This window comes from Anser cygnoides, chromosome 7, assembly GCF_040182565.1.
Source record: "Anser cygnoides isolate HZ-2024a breed goose chromosome 7, Taihu_goose_T2T_genome, whole genome shotgun sequence".
In the NCBI taxonomy this organism is placed as follows: Eukaryota; Metazoa; Chordata; class Aves; order Anseriformes; family Anatidae; genus Anser; species Anser cygnoides.
The window spans coordinates 13,030,987-13,055,481 of NC_089879.1; the positions used below are offsets into that span (position 1 = coordinate 13,030,987).

The following is a 24,495-nucleotide window of genomic DNA, read 5'->3' on the forward strand; positions in this document are numbered from 1 at the left end:
GTCCTTCTGCCTTATTTTCTTAGTATGATGAAAGTGCTACAAGGAAGAACACCGTGTTGTTTTTGTTTTTTTGTCCTGACTACAGCAGAAAAGCTGGGTTTTAGAGATTTGGATTTTGGATTGCCCTTTCTGTAAGAGCTTTCGTCTCGTGGATTTTGAGAGGATAAATTAACTTGTGACCATGAGGCACGCGGATGCAGTAGGGACTGGGGCCCTGGTGAAACTCAGACTGATCAGTTTGTTCTCATGCAGGGTTTTAAATTCAGTCCTGGGCATTGGGTTCTGGTCCAAGGACAGTAAAAGTTCACAGAAAGTCTCGTCTTGTGAGACTGCCGTCATCCTGAATATCAGAAATAGCTTTCCTATTGCAGGCCTGGAGGATGGACATCCATCCTAGGACAAGCTAGTTTGTATTTAGTTATTACCTGCACAATATCTTGTATTATCTCTTTGTTGTTGTTGTCTGCACGTCTCCTGGACCTGGTGGGCTCCTGCAGGTCAGTGTTGTGCTGAGAACCAACACCACAGCAGCATCTTTTCTTCCTGTTAGTCTTACCTCCTTTCTCCATACTCTGATGTTAGAAATGGGTTCTTGCTGCGTCGATCTGGAAGCAGCACCTCAAGGGACACATTCAGACTCAGGATATAAAGCTTGAAGTTCTTTTTCCACCTTCTTTGATGTTTGAGAGATGCTTTTCAGTAGGTGAGATACTATCACAGTGACAGCCTGTCTGTCATTGAAAGCCTTGACGCTCGAATCATAATCTTCAGCTCAATTTTAACAGAAAGGCAAGAGAAGCTGTCTGGCAGTTTGCCTTGTTGCGTGCCTCAATATCGCTAAGAAGGGAAATTAGTTTTCCTTTTCAAGCCTCTGTGGTGTTTGCACAGTTTAATCCTGTTCGGTCCCATGTCGAGGGAAGGGGATCACCTGCCCGGGCTGCTCCTGCTGCCCGTAATGGAGAGCAGCCCCTTTGCTTGCCCCTTCACCTGCTGCTGCTTGCTTTCGAAACATGAGCATCTTCCTCCAGCTTCAAATCCTTCTCCACGCTGATGCTAATCTTCAAGGTTCAAAGCAGGGGTGAGATTTCAAAGCCTCCTTAACCACGTTAGATCTGCGGTGTGACATTCAGGCTGTGTTGAAAGCTCGTGTGTGGAAGTACGCCGAATCGCGCCTCCGCACCTGTTAGAGCGGGGAACATTTCTTCTGAGTCTCGTTTCTGTTTTGCTTAAGCCTCTCTCAGGTTTTCCTCCATTTGTGGCCAGCGCGATGTTCTCCTGCGCCTGACCTCATGGAGAGAAGTGCAGCAGCCCCAGATGAAGGGCTAGAAACAATCGTCTGCACCTGGCTTAGCAAAATAGGTTGTTTGTGTGTACGCGTGTGTGTCTGGTAGCGTAATCTATTTGTGCAGTTACTCGAGCCAAGGTTTCCCCCCAAAGGAAGCCCTAATTAAGCGAGATAACTTTGCATCTGGATTGCTGGCAACGAGCGGCTCACCGGCTCTGCGTGCAGGGCTGCCCACAGGTGTGTAGCTGCTGCCCTCCCATGCTCTTTTCCATCCGTGCTTGATAATGAAGGGAGATGAAAGGAGATCAGCAGTATCAGGGTTCAGTGAGGCTGACGTCGTGCTTTACCGTGGCAAACTGCTCAACCTGTGCTTTCAGTAGTGAGTCTTGCCCTCAGCAGGATCCACACGTGGAACTTCGAAAATTAAGTTTCTTGTGTCCTGGTAGAAAGCAGTTGATGTGACATTCCTCCTTCCACCTCCTCCTCACTTCTCACTTCTTTTTGGGGATCTGTTTTGTTCTTAAACGGAAATTTTACGGCTGGGTTCTGCAGATGGCTGCAAATTCCCTAGACAGGCTGTACCCTGCTCTGATGCTGAGGTGCTAAAGGCTGATCTAAAATACACTGAAGATAAGAAGAAACTTTGCAAAAGTTTTCCTAAGCCTCAAATCAGGCCTTTTGATTTCAAATAAATATTCCTACAGATCCCACTGGAGTCGGGGGGGCTCAGAAAAGCAGCAGCCAATTCTAAAAACCGCCCTGCCCTCAGACAGCTCGGTGGCTGCTGGCGAGGGAACTGGAGGGCATGGTCATGGCCCTGAGTGTTGAACCTCCTTGATGCAAGTTACCCTGTTCCTGGGTGCTTTCTTCAATGAAGCATCATCAAGAAATTTTGGCAGGGGGTCTGTGAAATGCTAATTCCCTGCCCCAGCCAGGTATTTATGTGTGGTACCTGCAGCGTGTTGGTTAGACTTCCAACACATCTGCAGGGATATTTCTGCAGTCTGGGCATCCCTCTCGTGTCTCTTTATTGTGGCTTTGTGTGCTGGGGAGGAGGACAGAACAGAGACATGGGGAAACCCCCGGGGATGACGAGAAGTAGCCCTAGATGCTCGCATGGTACCCGGCAGGGTCAGTGCGAGATGACTGCCACGCCTGCCTGTCCTGCCTGAGCGGTGGCCGGAGCAGAGCAGGCAGGGCCGCTGGCTGCACGGTGCACGTCCGCCCGGCTGCCTGCGACACGCGGTGCCGGCGGGCAGCCCCCGTGCTTCCGCGGCCACCCTCGGCTGAAAGCTCAGGAAGCCGCTGCCCTGGTTGGGACGGGAGAGGCAGCTCTCCTGCAGGCAGAGCAGCTCCGGCTCTGAAGGCAGCCTTGTTCTCCACGGGGCAGGGAGCAGCGTGCCGCCACCTCCCAGCCTGATCCCTCTGGCCACAGCCCAGCCCGCGGCCCTCGCAGACCCCGCCGGGCTGGAAGCGTCCCGCTGCGAGGACGGGGCTGGAAGGAGTCCCTCTCCTCCCGGATGCGGCCCTCAGCCTCGGTGTGCTCGGCGTCCCTCACGACTTGCAGCAGTTTTGTCATCCGCAGCTTTGGGAAAGTCACAGCCCCGAGAGCGTTTCTTGACAGCGTGCCTGGGCCGCTTAAAAGCTACTGTGATTAAAACAGACCAAACCAAACAAAAAAAGCAGCCTTGTCAAAAACCTCCACCGCTGCTTTTAATACTCTGCCAAGCGTTACATGTGATTAGTTGGTATAATATACAGCATATCAGCTGGTCCCCGAGCAGCGTGTCCCGGGACGAAGGATTATCTGAATGAAAGGCCCTGCAGGAACAAAAGCAGCGCGGTGTAACGCGGGGACCCTGTGAGCAGCCGCCGTGCCCACCCTGCTCCACGCCGCACACACGCAGCCCTGATGGCCGTCGTCCAAACCCGTTTTCTTTCCCAGGGTTTGCTTTCATTCTCAATTAAATTAACGAAGCTCCTAAGGCGGGCTTGTACGTACAAAAATAAGGTTTCAGTCTCAGGCTCCCTTCTCAGGGGGCTGGGCTGGGTTTGTCCTGCGGGACGTGGTGTCCCTCCTTCCAGTACAGCCTTGGGCACAGTCTGGCCTGTCCACAAGGTCCTTTGGCACAGCAGGGTGGCGGCGTGGGTCCCCTGGGGTCCTCTTTCTGGGCACGGGCTGTTAGGATTCAGATGTCACCCAAATCCCTCTTTTTTTAAGGGAATTTATTGGGCACCAATACCCACACAGTGCTTTAGGGCAGCCGCTGGAAGGAGCTGACGTGGGTTTGGGTGCCCAGCTAAGGCATCCATGCTGTGTACTTGTGCTGGCGTTGCTTTGAAAGTGTTTTTGCTGAATGTTGCACGTGGATTTCACCAGTACTGGTAGATCTGTAGATAGAAACACACCTGTGAGATGCCCCTGTGCCCCTGTTCTTATGTTGTGGGGCATAACTCCTCCCTCCCTCCATTGCAAGCCCAGGGGAGGAACCATGGCTTGGAGTCTGTCCTTCCTGGGCACCGGGCAGCTTTGCTGCCCGTAGGTGCAAGATGAGGACCCTCAGCAGGTCCCCGCACCTGGGACCGGGTGGGATCTGAGCCGCAGGGCATGCGCTGGGTCTGGGAACAGAGAGGCTTGCAGCTGGCCCTGAGCTGTCTGAAAACGCTCGTCCTGCTGGCTGCGTGCTTGCCTCCCTCGGGGCCCGGAGCATGATATCTGTTACATGCAGCTCCGTCTGCCCGCTCGGCTGATGGGATTCGTCGTCTGTGCTCCTTTCTAAATTACCCCAGGGACGGGAGACGCATGTGCTTGGAACCAGATCCACAGGCAAAACATCTCGACGGTTGGAGGTAGGGAGAGAGGGAGAAAGAAGACAAAGGAGTCTCCTCCCAGCACATAGTTAAAACCTGTGGTTGTGTTTTGTTTGGCACGGTTTCTTCATTGTGCTGAGCCGCGCGGCCGCTCTCCCCGTCTCCCCAGAGCTGCAACCAGCGTCCTACGGAGATGACTAGATACGATTGCAGATGGAGCTGCTAAAGTAAAATGTGCCATTGTGTTCGGAGCTATTGTTTCTGCTTTCAATATTAAAGTTGCTTGTGGTTTCCAGGGGACAATATATCAAGCAGAGCTAACAGGCTGTAGAGAAGATGTAGATTATGAAAACACGGGGATTAAATTTCATACGTTTGGAGCTAAAGCCTCATCTCTCCCGTAGTAGTGGAAGCAGGGGAGTAGCCTTGCAGGTCACGAAACTCTACCAAATTAACTAAGAGTGTCTGTTTAAGCGGGTTTAGTCGAAGCTGTGCTCATTGCTGTGTGAGCAGCAGAAGTCTCGCTGAGGATGGACTCTGGGTGCGAGATGAGCTGCCCTCCGGCATGTAAATGGCGTCTGAGAGCACTCCCACACCAGGCTTTGCGCTGCTTCATGTAGATGGGGTCTGTCTGTCAGAGTAGCCCTGGTTTAAAATGCCGATGCCATCAGCTGTTACGTCTTTATAAGGGAGGAACAAGGCAGAACAGGGCACTGCTGTGCGGGATAGACGTGATTCTCCAGCCCTTGACACCTCAGCTGCCCTGGAGGACGGGCTGGACGCAGGGGAAGGGACGCTGGCACACGAGCAGACCCTGGAATGATAAATCAGTTCCCTGCCCATGAGATGTTGTCCTTAGCCTGTGACACTGGGGAGCAGGTCAGGAGGCTTGCAAGAATAATTTGACAGAAGGACAGTGCTGGACAAAACAGGCTGGGGCAAAACCAAAGCAGCCTGCAGGTGGTGCTGACCTTAATACTTGCTGTGTAATTAGTGCTAACAGCAAGTGTTTAATTAAGAGCAGCGCTCTGCTAATGGCTCTGTGCTGCATTTTGCATACAGCCCGCAGCACCTTGCTTTCAGCTGCGAGGCAGCGTTATCCAAGGGCAGGAAGCTCTGGGACCCTGCAGCCTCCCATTGACCCGTCCGCCCTTTGTGTTGGACCCACCGCCCAGCTGAGCTGCTCCTGCCGGGACAGAGATCTCTTGGTAGGAGTTAGGAACTGGCCGTCTTTGTGCTGTGGGGCCTTTGCCGTGGCTCAGTAAGGTTAATGCGCTAATAAACCCTAAAGGTCCGTGGTGCTGCGCTGTGTGTCAGCGGTTGGCTTGGAAGGGCTGAAATTGAGAGGAGGACAGAAGGTAAATGGTTATGGAGCTCTCAGGCAATGGAGGAAGCGGCGATTAACAGGGGTGACCTTGGTGCTCTGCTCCCTCTGCTTTCAGCGAAGCTCCTGCACTTGCCACCGTACTTAAAAATGGGACTTGTGCTCTGGTGGTGCTGTCAGACGTATTTCTGTTGCTCCACTGTTAAGTCAGCTCCTCTCTCCAGCCCAGACTGTCACTGTGCCCTGCAGTGAGCCTTTTAGGACATGCCCGGACTGTGCAGTCTGAATAGCTCGGCCATCTCTTGATGCTCTAGCTCCGGAAAAAAGGGAAAAAAGGGAAAGCGTTTGCATCCCCTCCTAAAATGATGAGCCTGCCTCCGAAGCTCAGCTAATTGACCCAGTGGGGCATAGCATCAGCACGTCTCCGACATCTCTGCATGACCTCGCCGTGCCATATAACCGCAGCATTCATCTCTTCTCTCTCTTTCCACAGGCGTTATGGTGTGGCCTCGCTTCCCAGGGATGTTGCTGGGGCAAACGCACTGCAGATAGCAGAGTAACAAGGGCCGTAAATCCACCACGGATAGATGAAAAAGCATGAAGTAGCCTTTGTCCCAGCATCTTCCAGTGCGGTTAAGTCAGATGAGGCCAGCCTAATTTAGCTCTGGGGAGACAAAATGCTTCTGGCAGGACACATCAATAGCTGCTCTGTGAAGGGACAGGGTAGGCTTTCTGAGAAGCTCTTCAGAGATGCACCGAGTGGCTCTGTCATCCCAAACCAGCACCTCTGAATGTTTTGCTAGTCTGTGTTAGCCACAAACGCCGGGCTCATTTTGCGGAGCCCTTAGAGAAAGCTGCGTTTCTCTAAGAAAAACACCAACTGTCAGCTGGGAAGCAGCATTCCCTCTTTTGATGGATTATGTTGGGGAAACACCCCCACTCCCTGCTTCCCCCCCCCCTTCTCCTCTCCTGGCTGTTTGAGTTGGATACTGAAGGGCTTGTAAGATTTCCAAGGTTTCTGGTGGAGATTTTCAGACCTGAGAGAGGCGTTTTCCCTTTGGGGATTACACCATGCTTTAAAAGTCTGTTCTTTTTATTTTATATGTGTTTTCCTGCTTTTGTTTGACTTTCTCACGGATTGCACTATATTTAATTCAGAACATATCCTATAGTGCTGTCATTGTCAGGCACGTTAGCCGGTTATCCGGACAGTTTTTGCTTTAATTCTTTCTTTTTTTTTTTTGCTTTCAAAATAAAAGGGAAGCCAGTTACTGCTGCTTCCTAGTAATTGAATGAATGCACTTCTCTTGCATGCTGTGGCACCGTGTAATAACACCAGGGGAGAACCAGTGTCACTGGCTGCCTGATGGAATTATTCCTGCTGCACTGGGGAACGGGTTACTGCGTTAGGAAGCGATGGAGTTTCACCTCCTTCTGCCTAAGATATCGGTTATCCATGTGAGTGGCTAACAGCTGGGCTCAGTCTGTTTCATGCCCTCACCCAGAGATCTCCAAGTCCTCTGCGAACTTTGGCTAACTGCTGCTGTGCTCAGGAGCAGCTCTGTTTCAGCCCTGTCGCTTTCTGAAGGGGTGGGAGCTAGCCAGACCTCCTGCGGGTTTGTGTCTAGGGGGGCAAACTGGTTTCTTGCTCCTCGGAGAGAGTAAGGCAGAGGAGGAATAAACACGAGCTCGGTGTGACCTGCATCCAGGAGAAATCCTCCAACAGCTGTGTCCTACGGAGGGATCTGCCCCAAAGATGGTGGCTTTGTTCCCTGTCATACTCGTGCTCCTGTCCCTGATCCCAGCAGACGTGCCCTGAGCTGGGGTAAGCCAGGCCTTCCCGCTTGTGTCACGGATGCTCCACCGACGAGCTCTAGCAGAAGAGCTGCCCTGAAATCCAAATGGTGAGGAGGCGATCTTCTCTGAGCACGCTGATACGAGGTGAACCTGGGGTGACTGGCTCTCGTGTCATCAACACTCAGGCTTGTTTTCACCTGCTGACAGAGGCAGAAATCCACTGAAATGTTGCTGTGGTACTGAGCAGGGTGAGAGCCATTTGCTGGAACTGGGGGCTAACCGTCTTCCTTAAGTGAAAGACCACCCTGGATGCTCTGGTTAACCGGGATTTGCAGTATGCTGCAGATGGACAAGCCCACAAGTGGGAGGATAAGCATTTCTGAAAGCCACTGATAATACTTCTTCCATTTGCTTCTGTCCTGCTGATTTTGAAGTGCAATTCCTTTAAATTTGGCCTCTGACTCTTGCTCTGCTGAATCAGGCTCAGAGCGTTTGGTGGCTCTTGATTAGATCTCACATCACCTTCCTGAGATCTCTCCCATTTTGCAGCTGCAAAAGCAGAGGCAGAGCCACAGAGAGCTTTATCCATGGGAAAGCTCTGGCAGATGGCAGGATTCAACCTGATTCTGGCTTCGCCCTTCCCTGCAAATCCCACCGTGTGTAACTCAGAACGTAGCTGACGATGCTGTAACCGTTGGTCATGTCAGCAAGCAACGCAGCTGGTTTTCATCTTCAGAAGGAAAGGAAATTGCTGCTGCTTCTCCGGGTTTAATTAATAACATTTTCTATTCTGATATCTTACCTCCCCTTCTCATCTAAGCTTTCATTAGCCACATCAGGTTCTTTCAAGCTTTTTTGAGTGGCGGATGCTCTAAACCCCTCCTGGTGAGGGTGTGAGTTTCATTATCTCCTATTGTAGATCCCTGGCAGCAGCACTGCTTTTTTATCAGTTTCTTTTGCAGCCTTCTCGCAGAAGGGCGCACACAACACCACACTTGTACGGATGCCTTCTCTCCTCTGCCCCATGAGCTGCCTTTAGCTCCTCGTTGCTTCTTGGGACTCTGACTGAGCTCAGATGAGCCACACGAGAAGGGATCACCGGGAGCTCCCCCTCTGTGCCTGATGCCTACCTCTCCTCGTGCACTTTACCTTTCATCCTCATGTACTTTTCACATCCAGCAGTGGCTAGGCTCATGCTATTCTTGGCTTGCCTCTTTTTTAATGAAAAGCACATTTTCTGATGAGCACTTGGGAAGAGAGAAGCTTGGGAAGAGAGAAGCCTCTTTGCATTTGGTGTAGGAAGAGTTGTAGCCTTGGGACCTCTCGAGTGACGGAGTGTAAGGTGGCAAACTTGCTGGAGTTTCTGGGGGCACCTTGCCAGAAATACGCTGTTCTCAGTCTCATGGTCATGATTTGCTTTTCACCAACTGGCTATTTTGCTGGGACGAGAGTAAATCAGACACTGCAGAAAGTGTCTCTCTCTGCAAAAGGTCGGAGTCCTGCATCCGTTTGCAGCTCTGGATGTTGTTTCGCCCGCCAAAGTAATGGGTTTGGATGAAAGTCATTCTCAGGGTCTCTGTTTGTTAAAATAAATCTCCTGTGATTGCAGCACTGACCTCCTGGGGGACTTTGATTTTATCTGTGCACAAGGCAAACTTACATCCACTTGAAAGGAACCAGCGAGATATGCGCTCTGATAAGAGGTTCCGTGGGTGTCCTAATTTGCTCATTTTAAGAGGTGTGGAGAACTTCACTCTTGTAACTGGGGGAGAGTTAAAACTGCTGCAGGGAAGGAAGGGCAGGAATTAACAGCCCAGCAGGAAACTCCAGCTTCAGTCCACAGAGTAAGGCATAAATGGTGATCAGGTACCGTCGGTGGGTTAGTTTCAGAGAGTTAGATTTGGTCACACGCTTCCAAAACCTCGAGACCAAATCAGGAACGAATTCCCACTGCCAAATGCTGCAGGATCAGGCCATTAAGCAGTTTATGTTCGTCTTCCCCTCACTGGTTGGCTTGCAGCAGAGTAAAAGTCTGATCTCTTGAAAAAGACAAGTCAGCCCTTCGTCTCAGGTGCTTTTAGTCCTTACATGTAAAAGAGAAGGAAATGTTGTTTTGTGAAAGTTTAACCACGGTAAATAAAAGGCAGTAAGTAAATAATTACCAGGAAACTGCCTGGCTTCTCATCTTCAGATGAGGATCATCTCAAAGGATGCTTGTTTTTCTTTGTTTGATTTTTAATCAGGTGGTACCATCCTAAGGCACGGGGAGCTGAATCTGATTTTCACAGCAAAACTGATGTGATGTGATCACAGATGCCATCAGCAGGTGACTGCTGAGCCAAATCCGACCCTTATTTGCAGGAGCATCTCTTTCTTCGCTGCATATTCACCTTCTTAGGTAGAGGTGGTCTGAAGCAGAAGAGATGAAAAGGAAATAACAGCCTCGCTGGCGGCCTCTCCCTCATTTCCCATGCGACTTAAATGTGCGAGGCAGCTTCCAGAGCTCCCTACGTTTATATCGAAAGTGTCGAGACTGTGCTATTTGTCTTTCATTTTCGTGGCCTTTAAGGATGAATTTGGATGATGGTTGCAAGTTTATCTTTTGAATTGTAAAAGCGAGAGTGGTTTTTGGTTGTTTTTTAACAGTGGATGCTGATTCTCAAACAACTGCCCGCCTCCAGGAGCTGGGACTTCAAAAAAGAGGCCAGTTATTATTAGAGGTGATACCACTGAAATCCTTTTCCTCTTCCATCCTTGCCAGTCCTGTGATCTCACAGCTATGTGCAGGTAGTAAGGAGCGGAGTAGGACAGTGCTCTGAGACTGCGCCCATCTTAACGAGCAGCACCTCACACGAGTAATTCCCTTGGTTTTTATTTTGATTAATTACATTATCATTTACTGACCACTGTGAGTAAGAAAGTCCTAATGTGGGCCACAAGGTTTGTAGCAGGTCTTCTAAAGGAGCTTAGTGCAGAAGCGAGAACAAAGCTGCTCAGAGCCCAGGGCAGGACTCTGTGGAGGACTTACGTAGGAAAGCTGTTGGCAAACCCGGAGTAATCTGGGGACACAAAGCCTGGGGAGGTGGTTTTGGTGGCGAATTACTTGTGGACACACATCTGTTGTGCCAGAAGCAGGAATGGGGCGTGTTTGTTCAGCCTGCCTCCAGACGTGTTGCCTGTCTGGGTGGGAAGCCCATTTCCCGGTTTCCATATACCCGCCCTGTTCCCAAACGGATCCCCCACCCCGTGCCACGGTGACACGCTGACAATTTCTTTCTGCTCATCCCACTGGTCATGCCATCGGAGCCCATGGTGGGATTTATGTGCGAGTGTTCGTAAGCAGAAAAAATGAGCGTGAGCTCCTGCAGATTTGCTGAAAATGCATTGGCCACTTGGTTTTCTTGTCTGCCCGAACTCCATCCTTTGGGAAGCCTCCACATCCAGACTGCCCTCCTTTCCTTTCCTTTCCTTTCCTTTCCTTTCCTTTCCTTTCCTTTCCTTTCCTTTCCTTTCCTTTCCTTTCCTTTCCTTTCCTTTCCTTTCCTTTCCTTTCCTTTCCTTTCCTTTCCTTTCCTTTCCTTTCCTTTCCTTTCCTTTCCTTTCCTTTCCTTTCCTTTCCTTTCCTTTCCTTTCCTTTCCTTTCCTTTCCTTTCCTTTCCTTTCCTTTCCTTTCCTTTCCTTTCCTTTCCTTTCCTTTCCTTTCCTTTCCTTTCCTTTCCTTTCCTTTCCTTTCCTTTCCTTTCCTTTCCTTTCCTTTCCTTTCCTTTCCTTTCCTTTCCTTTCCTTTCCTTTCCTTTCCTTTCCTTTCCTTTCCTTTCCTTTCCTTTCCTTTCCTTTCTTTCCTTTCCTTTCCTTTCCTTTCCTTTCCTTTCCTTTCCTTTCCTTTCCTTTCCTTTCCTTTCCTTTCCTTTCCTTTCCTTTCCTTTCCTTTCCTTTCCTTTCCTTTCCTTTCCTTTCCTTTCCTTTCCTTTCCTTTCCTTTCCTTTCCTTTCCTTTCCTTTCCTTTCCTTTCCTTTCCTTTCCTTTCCTTTCCTTTTCCTTTCCTTTCCTTTCCTTTCCTTTCCTTTCCTTTCCTTTCCTTTCCTTTCCTTTCCTTTCCTTTCCTTTCCTTTCCTTTCCTTTCCTTTCCTTTCCTTTCCTTTCCTTTCCTTTCCTTTCCTTTCCTTTCCTTTCCTTTCCTTTCCTTTCCTTTCCTTTCCTTTCCTTTCCGCCGGGATGGTTTTACTCTAGGCAACAGGAGGTGACTTCTTCATGCAGTGAAGCTTGTCCCTAACTTCAATGTTGTGTCTCAAACAGTTTGTGGAGACTGCCATGTCTGAACAGAATAGCCAGGGGCAATAAGTGAAGGATATTTTTTACCAGTTATATGTATATTTGCAAGAAACATAATGATTTCCTTTCATGAAAAAACCATTTGTCACACACTAAAGAGTTTTCAACTTTTGGATGCTCTGCAGACATCTAAGTGAACCGAAAATCTCTTTATTGGTCTTCTGCTGTTAATTATCCACAGGAGAAAGTGCTGCGACTACCAGGAGGAGCTTCTGTGGTGCAGCCCGTAGCTCCCTGCATTTTGGGCTGCTCCATTTGTCTCCACTGGTAGCATCTCTTCTGACTAGAGATGGGCTTTGGCTTAGGGTGCCCCATCACCTCTGGCAGGTTCGGGATGTTTCATTCAGGCCTGTTGCTGTTCCCCCCCCCCGCCCCCCAAGCCCATCTCTCCTTGTCTTCTGCTTGTCCTTGTCCATGGGTGTAAAGGTACAGGATCCTGCTTGTTTAGGACTTTAGATCTAATTTGCACTGCTTTTGCGTAGCAGAACTCATCAGGGAAGTGCCGAGGAAGGGTCTGTGCTTCTTTTTGTTTTGCTTTGACATCCCGAAGGGTTTCCTGCCCTGCAGAGCTGATGAGCACTCACTGCCTTCCAGTCTGTGTTGCAGGTTTTCCGTGTCATTAATGCTCATTCACACAGACATAGTCGTGCTGGGAGTGCTTTATTAGGCACTGATGAGAACAGCTGGGTACAGAGGCCGGGGCATTACTGCTGGCCTGCAGTTATGTCCTTGCACAGATCCTTTGTAGGATCTCTGTTGAGTTCCCTATTTCACGCCAGAGATTCAGCTGCTAGTTCCATCCTGACACTTGTGCCCAGGTGCCCAGCGCTGCCCCACTTCTCTCGCTCAAATGACTGGTCCAGGGGCTCATCCACAAGCCAGCAGCGGGCATCATCTGGGGCTAGAGGCTTCTAGGGGGACTGTCCCTCTCCTCCATAGGTGCCCAACCTCGCACAGTCTCCTCGAGGAGCAGCAGCTTCACTCCTTGCCTTTAGTTTTGTGTGTTGCCCATTGGGATATTGCCTGATATATCAAAGAAGGTGAGAAATCTGCTGCACTTGCAGGGGATTTCACCCTTGGGACAGGCTGTGGCCCCATAAATCGTACCGACGGCCTCTGGAGACCCTGTGCCACCCCCAGCTCTCTGCCATCCAGGCCCTCCCAGCAGAAGCGAGAGCTGGGGCAGTGTCGTCTAGGAAAGTTTAGCCAAACTCTTCCAGCTGTAGCTTGTTGTATCTATTTTGCTGATATCCACCCTTTAGATAAATAGAGCTGTTGTACACATTGCGACGCTCTTGATGTGGTTGACAACGCTTGTATTAGCCAAGCTAATCTAACTCCAAGAATAACCATAAGAATTTGACTGTATTGGTTCCAGCCTGAATAAGTCACTGTGTAGTAAAGTGAGAATCCTGGCTGAAAGTGTAGGAGCAGGGAAGTTTCAAGTGAATCAGTGGGGCTTTTCCCCCTCCCCTTTCCCTTCTTTGAACAAAACTCCTGCCCGTGGCTGTCCTCAGACACCCGGAGCTCCATCTCCAAGAAAACAAAATTTCCCGTTTTCAATAAAAATTGTGTCTCTGTAGGTAGAAAAGTGAGTTAGCGAACAATCCGCAAAGCTACGGTCTATTTATTTACCAGGCTGACTCCCTGATGGGGAAACATGTGGGATCTTTTAAGTTTTTCTCCTGCACAGATGTTCCCTCTGCTCCCGAGTTTCCTCTTGATCTTTGGTTTGCCGTTCCATATGGGGAAAAGGCCGGGGATGTTGTGTGCGGTGGAAGAGGAGAAGGGCTCTGTGTGCTTAAAACAAAAACAGTAAAAAAAAAAAAAAGTCTATTTTTTTCCTGTTACAGCAAAAGAAAAATATATTTCTTAAAGGAAATCGATTGAGGTAGCTGAAAGGTGGTTAGCTCAAACGGCCTCGCTGTTGCACACACAGCGCTGCTTCAGTTCAGTGCTGGCTGAAGAGCCCCCCCAGTTAGATTTCACTGCCAGCTTAGGTGTTTGTTTTGGGTGGTGCGTGGATGGAGTTCAGGTGAGAAGACAGGGGTCTCGCGAGGCCAGGTAGCGGGAGGGCTTGGCTTCCTTCCTCAGGGGCTGCAGGGCCTGCAGGCTGTGGGCTGAAAGACGTCTCTCCTGGTCTGCTAGGAATGGGGGAATGGGCGAGTGGGATCGCTGGAAGGTAGCTTTTTGAGGTTTTAAGAAAATGCTGGCTCAGGTGCTCCAGGTGCTCAGGTGCAACCACGTGCTCAGGGGTGCTTGGCACCCTTCTGTTTCTCCCTGGGAAAAGAGGAATGCTCCTAATGGGCCAGGGCAGTGGGCAGCGCCTTGCCAGCAAGCAGACACATAGGGGAGTTTGTTAAATAGCCTCTCATCTGGTTGCTTGAACAGCACTTTTAGCTAGGCAGGTGGTCTGTCATAGGGACAGGTAAAAACTGTCTCTACCAGCCCGGGCAGACTGTGCAGTAGAGACAAGGCACATTTGTGATGAAGGATGAGAACCTAATTTTAGAAGTGTGGCAAGGCCAGGCTCAGATGTCTGCCCGGGTCCCGTCCCAGCTCCTGTGCGCTGCCAGAAACTTGCCCTCCCTTTCTTGGAGTGAGCAGTATCGTATCTTCATGTACAGTCTCCTCTGCAACTGGGCAGAGGGATTCCTGCAGTTGCTTTGCTTTGCTAATCCTCTTTCAAACCATACGCAGGCCAAGAAATCCTCTGTCCCTAAGCAGCCAGTCTCTGCTTTCCCCCTAAGACGTTTCTTCTGTTTCCTTTGCAGATGCAGCTTCTGGACAAGTTCCCTATCGAAGGAGGCCAGAAAGATCCCAAGCAAAGAATCATCCCTTTTCTGCCAGGTAATGCTATGGCAAAAGGCCTAAACAAGATGGGTGAGAGCACCTGGGGCTGCACAGCCACTGTCTCTAGTGCTTTTTGTGGCTGGTCTTACACGTGCCTTTTCCCTGGGAGCTCGTACATGCTGCCTGTGATATCAGGTCTCCACTTCCTCCTACAGTACCTGGTATGGTCTTTAGGGCTCCCAGGGGATCTTACATCAGCTGTGCAGGTTCAGGCTGGCTCACGCACTGCTGCACAACGGGATTCAATAGCATCCGGGGGGCTGTCCCCACTGGTTGCAACTACATGGCCTGAGCCTGGGCTGGGAAGCCTCTGGAGACCAGAGACCCCATTGTGTTCGTTTCTGGGTGCCATGCCTCTGCAGACACATTGCATAGTAAGGGATGAATAGTTAGTGTTGCTACTGAGATATAAAGGGAACTGGGAGAAGATTAAACGCAAACAGGGATTTCTGCAATACTGTCCACAAAGTTAAAGAAATGTCTCTTTGGCCTGAGCTGCTGTCCCTCTGACAGCTTTCAGAGAGGGGCTAGACATGATAGATATCCTCTCCTCGGGGTAACTGCACACGCTTCCAGCAGCGATTGCAGGGATGGCACAGCGCGTTGAGCCAGACCTCAGCGTGCTCTTGGAAATGCTGGCTCAGGCCAGCTCCCTATTGTCTGACTGCACGATTCTGGCTGTTGGCTTCAAGTTTGGCTAACTGCACTGAGTGTTAAGATAAATGGAGTATTTTCAGCCTATTAAAAGGTCTATTCTGCCTTTAACCGTAAAAAGGAGATCCCGACTCTTCCCCAAAGGTTTGTAAAGACAAGCTAGGATGGGAAGGCTTAGTCCTCTCTGGGAGTGTGCCACAGTCCCTGACACTGTTTGCAGGCAGAACATCTACTCCAGATGTGTGGCGAGCACAGCTCCGGGGCTAGCAGGGAGCAGGGGCTTGGAAACCAGCAGCACAAATACGTGATGCAAGCCTTGGAGCCACAGTAGGGCAGCACGGCAGCCTGGCAGCCTCCACGGGCCTTCTGGAAAGCAGCCCCGGGGATCAGGGATTGCTTTCTGCAGCTCTCCTGCAGATCCTTTGCAGCCAGGGGGAGGTGGTGTTGCCCTCAATTTCCAACCTGGAATGAGAGGAGCCCAAGGTCAGGCTCTATTTTCAGCTGTGCCACCAGCAAACTTGTAGATGAGTCACTTTGTGAAATGTCTGTACAGTGCAGATGGGTACTGCTTGCCTGCCTTTCTTGCTGCTAAACATTTTGAGATCCCTAAAAAGGCACTGTGCAGGTGTTGAAATGACTTTAGGTGAGGTGCTGTAGGAAAACCTCTTTCTGCAGGTAACGGTTCTTCCTCCTCTATTGACTGCCACTGGCCAATTTCTTTTACTTTGTCTTAAAAAAAACGTTGGCTGACTGCAGGTCGCTGATGCTCGGTCTGCCCGCAGTTCTTGGTGATGGATATCCCGGTACATGGGTGGGTGATATTTGCCGGGGATGAGATACATCCCATATGCCCATTATAACACTTCCCACCCTCCGAGAACACGAGGGAGATGGTATTGCTGTGTGTCCTTGAGGGAAGAGTTATATCTGGAAAACATTTGGGCTGACTTAGTGTCCGAAAGAGAGGAGCTGCCAGAAGAGAATAGACCTCATCTGTATTTAATTTAAAATATCTGTGATATACGTTCTACTTTTGATACCGAATCTCTGCCTCTTTCTCGTCGAATTGCTGAAAAGCCCTTGTTGCTTTATCCAGCAACAAGGTGACTCAGCTAAATGTCAAACAATGTCAAAGTCTGTTAAATAAACTAGCTGCCGTAATTAGAGTATGTGTGGCATTTCTGCTGCCGGTGCTGTGGATCGCTGAAACAAATACCTAGCTATAAACTGTCTTAATTAAAAAACAGCAGGGCAGATGTTTGTGCTTAAATCTTACTGTTGTGAAGATGTTATGATCTTGCTTGCTTGTTGTTGGCCTGATTCAGCCAAGTTGGAGCGACTGCCAGCTGCTGAGTGCCCTGGGCTCACCCGTGCAGCTTGCAAGCTTTGGAGGCTTCCCTCCATCGGGTCTGTTTTAGAAAGCTGACACACACCAGCCTGTGGCTGCTGGGTACCAGCACTCCAGCAGGTCAGCAATGCCGTGGTGCTGTCCTGAAATAAAGGTGTGCTCCGAGCTTGGGGAATTAAGGTCGCTTTGCCGAAGCACAGGGTGTGCCTGGGTCTGGCTGACGGGTCACTCGTAGGGCGGCGGAGCCGCAGCACCCCGTGCAGATGTGGTGGGTGTTCAGAAGCGTGGTGGCCAAACCCAAATCTCCTGCTGCAGCAACGGGCTGGAAAGGAAGAGGGGAGGAATGGTCGTGGGCCCCAAAGTAGGAGCGCAGTCCCTCCCTTCCTATACCCTGACTGTGCAGCAGTCAGAGTAGGGGCTGGGGGATGCAGGACGCTGATTCTCTTTCTAGCGCGGAGTTGGAGAAGGGAAGATGTCTAAACTGGGAGATGGACGGCCTCACAGACACCCTCCTGGTCTATCCGTGGTGATCTAGGTGGCAGACAGGGCATGCAGATGGTCTCCTCGGGCAAAAAGGAGCTCCCATTTCTCCTTCCCACAGGAAAGGGCTAGTGCTCAGCCATCACCCCAGCACAGAAGGAGCACTGGTCAGCCGTGCAGCTGCAGCAAGTGCCTGGAGAGTCCTCGAGGTCCTTTACCTTGGGCACAGCGATAGCTGTGTCTCACCTTACCTCGTGTGGAACGGGGCTGATGCTGCCTGATCCTTATTTATGTGGAAAGCAAAAGGTGAAACATCGCCCTGTTCAGCTCCCTGCTGCAGGTCTCTCTCCTCCCACTGTCTGCACAGCCTTCAAATCCCCCCAGTCCTGGGAAGCGTTTTGCTGCGGGTTTCGTCCCGCCTGGGCGTGACGGAGTGCTGGCAGCTGCCCGCTGCTTCGCTGACCTGGTACGTTTTGGCTGTGGTTTTTGCTTTACGCACAGATGATAGCCCCCTTTGCGCTCACTGCTGCTGTTTTGCTGTGGTTGTATTGCTGCAAATTACTAGGCAAGGCTGCCTCCCTGTTGGGGTAATCAAGCTTTATTATTCGACTGTGCTGAAACTCTTCTACCTGCAGGAACAAGAAAAGTGTAACAGAGTTCAGAGCCTTGCCCTCCACGGAGAGGCCACAGCAGGAAAGGGCAGTTTTCCTTTCCTTCAGACACCTTTTTTGTATTGCCTTTCTATCAGTTTATTTCTTCAAATATTTCCCCCCTCTTCCCTCCTACACAAATAAGGACTCTACAGTCCTGTGGGCTATTTTGTAGTTTTATTTTACTTCTTGAGACTCACCCTGCTACCCTCAATTTTTCATGATCTTTTTTTTTTTTGTTATCATACTGAGAGGGAAAAATTCACATTTTTATTCCCTTCTCCCCGTTGTATCTTCTTATCAGTTCTTCCTGTCTTCTCTCTGATTTCCCTTTTACTGTTGGAAAAGTCTCCATCAGGGCAGAGGAGGCACAAAAAAACCACATAAGAAGATCTTTGTGGAGAGGCCAGAGAGCATGACGTATTTTCTAAGATGGCGATATGAGATTCTTGATAGGGAGGAAGAAAGGAGTTTGTGGAAGAGCTGGAATAAAATTTGCCACAAAAACCCGTTTTAGACCAAAGACAATTTGTAAAAAGGCAGAGATGAAAAGCAGTGTCTGGCTGTAACAGTGGGACTGTTGGCTGAGCCCACGCCAAAGGCACTGATTTCTCCCTCACCTCTTCTGCTGCCGTATCTGAAGGGCAACCTTTGGAGCTTTGCTCCAAGTTATGGATTTGTCCTCCCTTGTTCCAGGGATCTTGAGGTAATTAATGAAGGAACTTCAGCTGACAAGACTGGTCTGTTGTGCTTCTGGAGAGTACAGTGGCAAACACAAATGACAGAGCCCGGGCAACACAACCCCAGGATTAACACTTTTGCAGTGGCTGACCCTGAGACTCCGTGGCTTGCATTATTTTACTTCTTTTGGCACTAAATAGAAGAGGCATCTGGAGACAAAGCTGAAGCTAGAGGGATGTCAGCTCCTCTTGTCCCACAGTGTCTTCCAAAGCACGGCCTTGGGGAAAACACTGCCCGGCATGAAATCGTCCCGTTGCGCTGGCTACTGGGCCGCGGATCCCTGTGAGGGAGAGGGGCTTGGGCTTTCCGCTTGACTTGCCCGATTTTCCTTACCCCTGGGGAGCTGGGTCCTGTCCCTGATGTCCCAGCCGGGTGGGAGCAGGCCGCCCTCCCGCGCTGGTCAGGAGCTGCAGGAGCATCACCCGGCCTGCCTCCACTCCCTGCCTCCGGCACGGGGGAGCCGCTGCCAGAAAGGCACCTTCTCACTTCCCTGCTTTCCCACTCGGCTTCTCCTCTTCCCCTGGTTAGGGTGAGGACAGAGGACAGGCTTTTTGGGGTGCGTGCTGCGAGAGGAGCTTGGTGGCCACATCTTGGGGCCCCGGGCAGGATGCCAGTGTGCTGGATGAGGTGGCACCGGCCTGATGACCTGATGGGGTTCCCTGGGGACACACAGGGGGAAGGCGAAGGGAGCTGGTGGGCCGGAGCAGGCAAGGTCTGCTCCTCTCCGCTGCTGCATTTTGGCCTCGTTGCTATTTTCTCCTCCTGATTTTGCACCTGAGCTGTTACGAGGGAGGAAACCACGGCGCTGCTGCCCCTCTCCTTGGTGGAGGTGAAGCTCCAGGCGGTGCTGTTGAGGAAGAGCCGTGCTTTCTCCCCGAGAGAAGAAACGCCCCGGCGCCATCTGGAAGGGGTCCCTGGGGCTTCCTCCTGCCCGGGCCCTGAGGCAGCGGGAGCACGTTGGGGCTTTGCCCCCCGACCCGGCAAGGAGCAAAGCAGGTTTTGGGGGTGCGAGCCCCGGCCGAGGGCGGCTGCGGCCTCGCGTGCGCCAGGAGGGCGGTGGGAAGGGCGCGGCGGCGGCCTCGGGCACGGGAGGCGATGGCAGCGCCGCCCAGGCACCTGGGGCCGGCCGGGGAGCGCGGGCGGGAGCCTCCCTCGCCGTGCTGCACAATGCAGGAGGACGGGGAGTAACCTCCAGCGAACGCCAGCCGGGACCGTCCTCGCCCCCGTTCCTGGCCGCTCGCAGGCTGCAGCGGGGAGGTAGAGCTCCTGCCGATGAACTGCATCCCAGGTGGCTATGTCTGCTTCTCCGGTTCGGTTCGGTGTTGTGGTTTTTTTTTTTTTTTTGGCTTTTTTTTTTTCCCTTTCAAACACTGTCTTTTCTCTGGGGAACAGGAAGCTGAGGAGAAAGGCTCGAGCAGGTTTGCAACAGGATTTTGTCAGTGGTGCTGAGTGGCTGCTTTTCTGCTCGGCTGCGTGCGCTCCAGCTTGGCTCCGTCTGGTTTTCCCCAGGCTGCAGGAGAAGCAGCGTTTGTTCAGAGATCTTGGGAGGTTGCTCTTGTGCTGAAGCAGAGAGGCCGGGCTTACCCCAGTAACTGAGGCTGTGGTGACCTTTGGATCCTGCGGTTCCCGTTCCACCTGTGTGGACCAGGATCAAGACCAGGGTCAGCAAAACTAGGATGCGGCTGCGTATAATTCTGTCAAAGAGACTGAATTTCAGCCATGGTTAGTGCATGCAGGGCATTTTCTACATTTACTCTCCCCACCTCGTGGAGGCAGAACACACGGGGATTTCAAAGGGTGCTCCTTCCCGGTGGTAAGGAGGACCCGTAGAAATGACAGAGATATTCCAATTATTGGCTCCTTTTTCCTTTGAAGAGGTTGTTGCTAGGTGGCATTTAAAAGGAAATACATTCCTCGTCCTAATTCTTAAAGGGATTTTATGAACAGAAATATATTTATTTAATTTCAGGCCTGTTTTTCGCTTTTGATTATCCTCTCCTGCAGCTCTCTGAGCCTGAGCAGCAAGATATTATTAAACTATTTTAACTTTTCTTTAGCATCATTTTGAATCCCTGACCCACATGCAAAGGATCAGTATTGCAGCAGTTCAGAGCCAGTCAAAAACAGCTTAGAGGTTAAACCAAAAAAAAAAAAAAAAGAGAGAGATCAGATAAAGTTTTCTTAGACCAATCATATCTGACTTTTCGGATTAAAGTTTGGATTAAATCATCCTAAACAGTGTGCCTTTCGTACGCAGGTGTAGTCTCTGCAGGTTTGATAGGCACGCACCCAGACACGTCTCCGCTGACTGGTTTGCTGAGTAATACCGGAGCGCTACAAATCACAAGCAGCCTGCGCAGGTAACCAGAGGCGCTCTGCCACGGTCTCCTGAATACGAGGCAGCATGCATTTCCCCCAGAAAAGATCTGCAATGCAGGAACGGGTTCACCGAGCAAACAGGTTCTGGACACAGCCTGCTGCATGGATCCAGCCCCTCGCAGCCCATGGGGCCGTGGGACAGGGGCTCCTCGCAGGCTGTGAGCAGGTCGGAAGGTGAAGGGGGGGCTTTTGTCACTCCGTCCCCTTCTACCCCCCTGCAGTAAATCAGCGTCGTGAGCCCCTGTCCCCACCTCAGAGGATCTGCGGGGGGGTGGGGAGGTGGCCCACGGCATAGGATGGCTTGAACTCGGTGGGAGAGCCTTTTGGAGGCCATGCCATAGTGCAATATAATTTCCTTTTGGTATAGATTTTGTCAGTTTTCATTCCTGTTCTTTGAAAAGGGAGGATGCCTCCAGCTTTAAAACGAACTTCTATTTGGGCCGAGGCAGTGTGTTAGCGAGACAGCTAACAGGTCCTTGGCTGGTTTCCACTCAGGCTTATTTAGGGCTGGCTGATAAATGGGTGATGCTGTGCCTCTGGTGAGTTACTCTTCAGAAGCTCCTATTGTTCGAGAAAGCAGTTGCTATTGTTTCTTTCTATTTTCTGCTTTGCTAGGAGAGCTATTGCGGAAAATTCATCTCCTGTCTCTTACAAGAGGAGAATGTATTTCCTGTCGGCTCCAGGCTTGAAGGGAAAGCGAGAAGTGCCGGGAGGAAGTGGCTGTTCCTGGGCCGAGCGGCGGGAGGATTGATGATTTTCAGGGGGGCAAGCAGGAGGATTATTTTCTTCAGATCCCATGGAGATATTTTTAGGGTTTAAGTCTTTACGGTTGTCAAGCATGAGGTCATAGGATGCCCTTAGGCTGCTTCGGATTGAAGAACCTGCAAAAAAAGAGCCAGCTGCCAACAACCGCCGGCTTTCAGAGCGCTTGCTTCCCTCCGAGGAAGGAGCTGCCGGAGTTGTAATGAGCCCCGCGTAATCGGGTGCGGGGGGCCTTGGGCTTGGTGTACCGAGCCTGTTTCAAAGGCACCGTCAGGCCTCCTGGAGGCCTTTGGGCATTAACAGGGCTTGAGCCAAAGGCCCAAATTCGTTACAAAGGGAATGAAAAAAATGGTGGAGTGGGTGAGTGGGGTTCTTCTATTTTATTTCTGAATAAAGCTGGGCGCTGACCCTGCTGCTTGCTGCAGTTATTTGCTGTCAGTACTTTTCCACCCGAGGTCCTCTGTAGGTTCAGCTATCCGCTCGTGTGGAGGCAGAGTGTGAGCAGAGCCTAGCATGCATTTTTGAGGGATTTGGGTTTGATTTCTATAGGCAGTCCCACTTTCTGAAAGATACCTGCCCTTCCAAATTTAGCAGGGAAATGATGGTGACTTCTGCCCAAGTACCTGGTCCTTTTCTCTTTCAACCCTTTCAGAGTTCTTTTTCAGAGTATAGATCCCAAGTCTACAATACAGCAACTGAAATGAACAATACCCATTCCAGGGCAGCAAAAACCTACAGAATGTTTTTCTCCTCCCTTACGCGTTAAGAGTGCAAACAGAAACCACCTTTGGGCAGAAATCAGCATACGCAGAACATGATGTGCCTCTCTTAGACCATCAGAGTCTCCTGATGAGAGTTCTGTAATTACCAAGCCACAGTTTCAAGGGAAAACAAAGAATGGAAAAGTTTTTGTTTTGGGTTTTCTTGAAGCCAGAGCTAATGAGTTTTTTTTTGTTTTTTTTTTTTCCAATGTGTGATGCTCAACCAAAAAGGTTTTCAGTGCAGTATAGCTGCCTGCAACCAGGGCAGCTTTTCAGTGCAGTAGAGCTGCCTGGATTCCTTGGGGAAATATACAGACCTTTTTGCCCAGAAATTAGTTGGATTTCGATTCTTGTTTTTAAAGGCAATAAATAAACACGATTATAGACTTGAAAAGCAGTTTGAGCTGCACTGGGCTCGTCGTTTCCTCAGGCAGCCGTTCCAGATGAGTGTGCCCTCTACTACTATAATTACTTTTTAAAAATAACTCTGCAAGTCTGTAATCTAAAGTGGCTGGTATGTAGCAAGTCTGAGAGCATTCTGCCTTCAGCCCACAGGCTGGGGAAAAGGTGGCTTTATATAAGGGTTTGCTTGTCTTCATCTCTCGGTTGAAATCTGACTTTTTCCCACAATCCATCAACAAATGACCCATATAATGAAAGTGCTTTTTAACACAGGAGTCAGGCTTGCCAGGGACTATGATGGCTTTGCAGTCCCACAGGCTCTAGAGATTCCCTCTGGATGTTTCTTCTCTGCCAGATCTTGTCTCTGTTGTATTCGTATTTAAGCTGCCTAGGCAATATAGGAGAGCAGAGCCCTGCTGAGATTCACAGCTAAGTAATAGCCCAGAACTCTGTTTGCATCTGTTTTCATCCCACTTTGCCTTTTGGCTGGGCCAGCTGATTTATTTATACACTCACATGCTTAAAATAAGTTGCGATTATTTTTTTCCTGAGGATTTGGAAACAATGAACCTGGGAATTTGCTGCCTGATCACAAGTGATTTCTCCCACTCTATTTTCTCTATTTATGAAGCCTTTTGGACGCTGATGTTCTTAAGTGTGTGGTTTGCAGACCTTCCTGCTCCACAATGTGGCTATTTTAAGGCTCTCATGAACATGTTTGTTCTAACACATAAGGGGATCTTTACACTCAAGAACAGAGCGAGGGGATACTGCAGGCAGGGATTTGCCAGGCTGAATGTACTTCCATTCGAGTGAAGTAACCTATGGCAGTGTCTAAACCATACGACTTTTTTGGAGTTGTAGTCCTGTTTAAAGGGAAAACTGAAGCGGAGAGAGGGAATAACAGGGGAATTAGAAAGAGGAAAGCAAGGGTAGGTAGATGAGGAAAAGCAAGTGAGTCCTAAAAGTGGGAAACTCGATCCTCTTGAGCTTCTCCCATTCACAGAGGTGCTAATACAGGCCCCAGGCTTGTGCTCGGGATGGAGATAATTAATGTTTGCTCTCAAATTTCCTTGGGTCTGAAGCTAAGCACTTTCACCATGTCATTTTCTATCAGGGTTTCGCCACCTCTAAATAAAGAGCAGAAAATGACATTCCTTCTGATTTTACATCCTAACCCCTGGCAGGTTCCGACTCGCAGGTTCCTTCTCCTGTTCAGGGCTGTGAGCGGCACGGGGCTGACCCCGTATAAGCAAAACATGGGCAGCCTGCTTTGGCACCCGATGGGTTTTTAGCACAGGTGCTGGGGCTGGCAGGCAAGCTTCACTTCTTCACTGCGTGCGCTGTCGGGGTGAAAGATGCAGTTGGACGTCACTCTTCCCACCAAATGCAGAGCAGCTTGGTATCCTCTCGGGCAAGCGGTAAAACCACCGGATCAGAGTACAAGGAAAAGGCATTTGCTGCCTGTTCCCACCAGGCAGTGTCGTCACCGCTGGTCTATTTCAGTCATTAGCTTCCAAGATGCGGAGAGGAGAAGGGAGAATATTTCTAGCCTAGTCCCAGCTCCTGCAAAACACAGAAAATGCCAAATTGTGTTTAACACGTTTCCTCTTGGGAGGAGAGGTCTCCTATAGATAATAATAATCCTTTCAGCAACATCTCCAGCGAACAAGGCTTTGTCCAAAGAACAAAGAAAAAGTCGCAAGCTTGAAATATGCCTGAATTTCCTGAGTGCACTCGCTGCTGCATACAGGCAGGAAGCTGTGTTATTCTGGTTTGGATGTTTGCTCTGAAGTGACATAAACAGAGCACTGGGTCTCCCGGGATCCTGAGCTGACCCGTGGACCAGGGGATGAGGTTTCACAGTAGTACAAGGACTGCTGAGTAGTTGTGCTGCTCCGTGCCTGCTTCCTTCT

General features: G+C 50.3%; 1 protein-coding gene across 4 annotated transcripts in view; it reads left to right on the forward strand.

The window, feature by feature from the left end:
• Nucleotides 1–24,495, forward strand: part of SH3PXD2A (SH3 and PX domains 2A) — a 253,306-nt gene that overhangs the window by 55,644 nt on the left and 173,167 nt on the right. For 3 of the 4 annotated variants that reach the window (XM_013174500.3, XM_048060341.2, XM_048060342.2), the window contains exon 3: nucleotides 14,324–14,399. In XM_013174500.3, coding sequence (XP_013029954.3) covers nucleotides 14,324–14,399 — 76 coding nt within the window. Of the gene's footprint in view, nucleotides 1–14,323; nucleotides 14,400–19,548; nucleotides 19,564–24,495 lie in introns of those variants that run through there. The other variant, XM_048060343.2, reaches the window with a different exon arrangement.